The 4,498-nt window shown below is 61.9% G+C and overlaps 1 protein-coding gene across 1 annotated transcript in view; it reads right to left on the reverse strand.

Annotated features, from left to right (window-relative positions):
- WDR62 (WD repeat domain 62) overlaps positions 1-4,498 on the reverse strand; it is a 14,727-nt gene that overhangs the window by 314 nt on the left and 9,915 nt on the right. Inside the window, exons 14-26 of the mRNA XM_014961122.1 lie at positions 3,972-4,083; positions 3,710-3,773; positions 3,438-3,542; positions 3,248-3,351; positions 3,086-3,138; positions 2,792-2,992; positions 2,574-2,680; positions 1,745-1,854; positions 1,469-1,588; positions 1,269-1,395; positions 1,093-1,162; positions 936-993; positions 741-826 (exon numbers count right to left, since the gene is read on the reverse strand). Of these exons, the coding sequence (XP_014816608.1) occupies positions 741-826; positions 936-993; positions 1,093-1,162; positions 1,269-1,395; positions 1,469-1,588; positions 1,745-1,854; positions 2,574-2,680; positions 2,792-2,992; positions 3,086-3,138; positions 3,248-3,351; positions 3,438-3,542; positions 3,710-3,773; positions 3,972-4,083 (1,317 nt within the window). The remainder of the gene's footprint in view (positions 1-740; positions 827-935; positions 994-1,092; positions 1,163-1,268; positions 1,396-1,468; positions 1,589-1,744; positions 1,855-2,573; positions 2,681-2,791; positions 2,993-3,085; positions 3,139-3,247; positions 3,352-3,437; positions 3,543-3,709; positions 3,774-3,971; positions 4,084-4,498) is intronic.

A 4,498-nucleotide genomic window follows, 5' to 3' on the forward strand; every position in this document is an offset into this window, starting at 1 on the left:
GTGGCCAAGAAGGCCAATGGCATCCTGGGGGGCATCAGGAAGAGGGTGGCCAGCAGGTCCAGGGAGGTCATTCTGCCCCTCTGCTCTGCATTGGGGAGGCCCCAGCTGGAGCACTGGGACCAGTTCTGGGCTCCCCAGTTCAAGGAGGACAGGGAACTGCTGGAGAGGGGACAGCAGAGGCTACAGAGATGATGAGGGGAGGAGAACATCTCTCTGGTGAAGAAAGGCTGAGGGACTTGGGGCTTTTGAGTCTGGAGAAGAGAAGGCTGAGGGGGGATCTGACCAACACCTATAAATACTTCAAGGGAGGGTGTCAGGAGGACGGGGCTGGTCTTTTTCCAGTGGTGCCCAGGGACAGGACAAGAGGAAATGGGCACAAACTTGAACAGAAGAAGTTCCACCTAAAGGTGAGGAGGAACTTCTTGACTTTGAGGGTGGCAGAGCCCTGGCAGAGGCTGCCCAGGGAGGTGGTGGGGTCTCCTTCTCTGGAGACATTCAAACCCCCCCATGGATGAATCCAACCTGCTCTGGGTGGGACCTGCTCTGGCCGGGGGGGGGTTGGAGGAGATGATCTCCAGAGGGTCCCTTCCCACCCCACGGGATCCTGTGATTCTGTGACACCAGGATGAGCCGTTCCATCACCTTTCCAGGGATGGAGGTGAAGCTGACAATGTCTCCCCCCCGCTGTGAATTGGGGAGGTTCCCCCCACACCCACACACCCCCCAAAGGAGGCACCGACCTGCGTGTAGAGCTCCAGCGTCTCCTGGAACTGGGTCTGGAGCTGCCGCAGGGACCTGGAGAAGGTCTCGTCCCGGAGCTGGAATCCTGTGGGGCGGCACGGCCCGGGGGTCAGCCCTCTGCCCCCTTCCTCTGGGGACAAAAACCTGCCCCATCCGCCCCAAAAATCTGCAGAGGAAGCCCCTCAGATGCTCACCAGGGGGATTGGAGCCCGGTTCCTCTCCCATTTCCAAAGGTTTTTCATCCGGCAGTTCCTAAAAAGTTGAGGGAAACGCACCAAGAGGAGGGAAAACACCTTTTTTTTGGGTCTGTTTCTCCCCAAAGATTTTTTCCCCTCCCTGAGGCCGACTCACCTCCGGTCGCTGGAGCTCCTGGGGTGTTTTGGGGTCGGGCTGTGCCCGCGGGGGGAAGGCGGCCGCCAGCCTGGGGGACGAGAGACGGCGTCGGGAGCAGGGAAACCCCATCCCGGACGGACAGACAGACAGACAGACACACACACACCCCGAGGGACACAACGCCCCCCCCAAACCTGCTGTTCTTCTGGCAGCGGGCGAGGAACCGGGCGGAAATGCTCAAGCGGGGGTTGAAAAAGAAGGTTTTTTCCTCCTCCCCGGTTTGGGGCGGTTTTAGATCCTTCAAGGAGCCGTCGAACGTCTCTGTGGGGAGGGGAAGGGGGGTGTCAGCTCGGCTGGGATGCGGGCTGTGCCCCAGGTGTCACCTCCCCGGTACCTTCGGTGTCTGCCAGCGTCTGGAAGTGCTGCCTGAGGTACTTCTCCTGCTCGGGGGTCTGGGGCAGGGAGCTGCTGGGCAGCAGGGTCTCCTCCGGCTCCTCCGAGGACTCCTCGTCTGCTGGGATGGGGACAGACAGCAAAAATCACCCACAATGGGTGATTTTTATTCTGAGCCCCCTCCCCAAGTGAGAGATAAAACCACCCCCCGAGCTTTTCGGGAGGGTCTGAGGACCCTGGTGCCAGCCCCGAGCTCCGGCCGCGCTCCCGGCGTTACCTTCCTGCTGGCAGCCGGGGGTGGGTGAGGAGCGGGACGAGGTGTCCCCCCAGCCCAGCTCCTGCTCCTCCGGGACCGCGGGGCACGGAGACAGCTCCGGCACACGGGGCCTGGGGGGAAGGAGGGGAGTGGGTCAGGGATGGGACACCTCCCACCAGAGCAGGTCGCTCCAAGCTCCCTCCAACCATCCAAAGGGGGGGTTGAGGGAGGATGGAGCCGGACTCTTCTCAGTGGGTCCCAGGGACAGGACGAGGGGCAACGGGCACAAGCTGGACCATGGGAGGTTCCACTCCAATCTGAGGAAGAACTTGTTTGGGGTGAGGGTGGCAGAGCCCTGGCAGAGGCTGCCCAGGGAGGGTGTGGAGTCCCCTTCTCTGGAGATCTTCAAGCCCCGTCCTGAGTGCTGTGCTCTGGGCAGCCCTGCTTTGGCCGGGGGGTTGGACTGGATGGTCTCTAGAAGGTCCCTTCCGACTCTGACAATTCCCTGATTCCATGATTAAGTGGAGCTCCCCTTCTGCCGTGAGTGTGGTGAGTCTGAGGTCGTTACCTCCATCCCCTTAACGAGTCATTTATCTCTCCAGCTTTGCCACAGCCTTGGCCGGGCTCTGAAACGGGCCAACGCTGCCCCTGGTCGGTGGCTGCATCCAAGACCCTTTGGACACAAACTATTCCCCGGGTCTAAGAGCCCTTCTCTGAGGAGCTTGGAAAGAAGGGGGTCCCCCCCAAACCTTGCCTCCACAGGAGGGGGCTTCCCTCAGCCACGGATCAGACTTGGAACCTGATGCTCGTGCCCGAAAAGTTTCCCTGCTCCCACCCCAAAGGCACCCACCTTCCCGTCTCCGTCTCCGGTGATTCCCATTCCCCGCTGGTCTCCTTGTCCCACAGGAGCTGGGAGAGCTGGAAGTCCTCACCGGGGTCACTGGGGGAGTTCTCCTGCTGGAGACGAGGAGCTGATGTCTGATGTAGCCAGATTTTTATTTTTTCTCCCCAGAAAGAGAGTGAAAAAAAATCTCCAGGGAGGGTGCGGGGTCCGGTCCCACCACTGACCTCTGAGGGCAGATCTTCCAGGCTGCCCGACCGCAGCTCCGGGTGGTCCCCGAGGAGGGGTCTGAGGGGGGTGACGTCGAGGGGATCCCCCTCCAGCAGGGTCTTGATGGGCCCCCTCTGGGCACACTCTGCCCATCGCCCCTGCGGCTGGTAGCTCCAGCGGGGGCCGGGGGGCTTGTCCCCCTCCTCCACCTCCCCCAGCTGGAAAAGGGGAGAGAGAAGAAGGGGGGCGCGGTAGGGACGGAGCAAAGGGACCTTCCTTCAGCCCCCTTAAATTAAATTAAGTTCAATTACCAGCCTCTTTGCCCACATGGGCATCCTGCCGTTGGTCAGGACGGACACTGGAGCTGGGTGGGGGGAAGAGAGCGGGGTCAGGAGCAGCAAACAGGGTCCCCCCCCCCTCGGGGGGCAGAAAAACAGGGGGCAGCTGCGGAGGGACCCCGTCCCCCAACGCACGTGGCTCCGAGTCCTCCCTGGAGGGGGTCTGCAGGGACGAGGCCTCGTCTTGCTCCTCCTCGGGGGCCGCCGTCCCAGCGGGGATGGAGACGTAGGTCTCCCGCCTGGAGGAGAGGAGAAGGGTGGGGGCCCCCCCGAAAAGCCAAAACTGGGGGGGGGGAAATGGGGATGAGGGAGCTTTTCCCGGTACCTGAGGGGCGCTGGGGGACGGGGCTCCTTCCCCACCGGGGGCAGGTTGAGCTCCATCCTCGCGCTGCTGGGGACTGGGAGGCCCAGGTGCCAAATAAAGATGCAGCTGGGGGTGGAAAAGCGGTGGGGAGGGGGGTCAGGCCCCCAGATTTTGGATTTGGGGGAGGGTTTTTAGCTAAATCCCTCAATTAATTTAATCCACCGGAGCCCTCTGGTGCTGCCCCCACCCCCCCAGCACTCTCTGCAGCCACTTGTGTCCTGAGAGGTCCCTACCTGTCTCCTGACACGGTGACCAGGCGCCTGCAGTCGTAGGTGAACCCCATCCCCGTGACTATTTCTGAGCCAAAGAGAAGGAAAGGGTTTTTTTTGGGGTGGGGGCAATTCTTGTGACCCCCCCCCGTGCTCATTGAGGACGTTTAATTGACAGAGTGGAGTGTTTTTGAGGGGGGCTTCCCAGGAACAGCGCTGGGGGCTTCTCCTCTGTGTCTGCCCCTTTCCCTGGGCAGCTCCCGGGGGCTCCCGAGAGGAACCGAACCTGAGTGGCCCAAGATGGTGGCCACGCACTCCCCGGAGTGGAAGTCCACGAGGGCGATGCTCTTGTCGGAGCAGCTCGCGGCCAGGAAGGTGCCCGAGGGATCCAGCTGCACCTGGAGGGGGAGAGGAGCGGAGGGTCAGGGGGGTGAGCAGGACCCAGCAGCTTTGTAGGAGCACGGGAGGGTTTGGGTTGAAGAGCAAAGCCCCCCAAGTCCCACCCCTGCCCTGGGCAGGGACACCTCCCACCAGAGCAGGTCACTCCAAGTCCCGTCCAACATTGGCCTTGAACCCCTCCAGGGATGGGGCAGCCACAGCTTCTCTGGGCAACCTGGGTGTTGGTGGGTTGGGCAGTGGTGGGTTGATGGTTGGTCTTGATGACCTTAAAGGTCCCCTCCAACCCAGGGAAGTGGTGGAATCGCCAGAGAAATCACAGAAGGTTTTGGGTTGGAAGGGACCTTAAAGCCCATCCAGTTCCATCCCTTCTAGTGGCCGGGACATCTTCCATGAGACCAAGGTGCCCAAAGCCCC

Source organism: Calidris pugnax, unplaced genomic scaffold, assembly GCF_001431845.1.
Source record: "Calidris pugnax isolate Ruff unplaced genomic scaffold, ASM143184v1 scaffold564, whole genome shotgun sequence".
Classification (NCBI taxonomy): domain Eukaryota; kingdom Metazoa; phylum Chordata; class Aves; order Charadriiformes; family Scolopacidae; genus Calidris; species Calidris pugnax.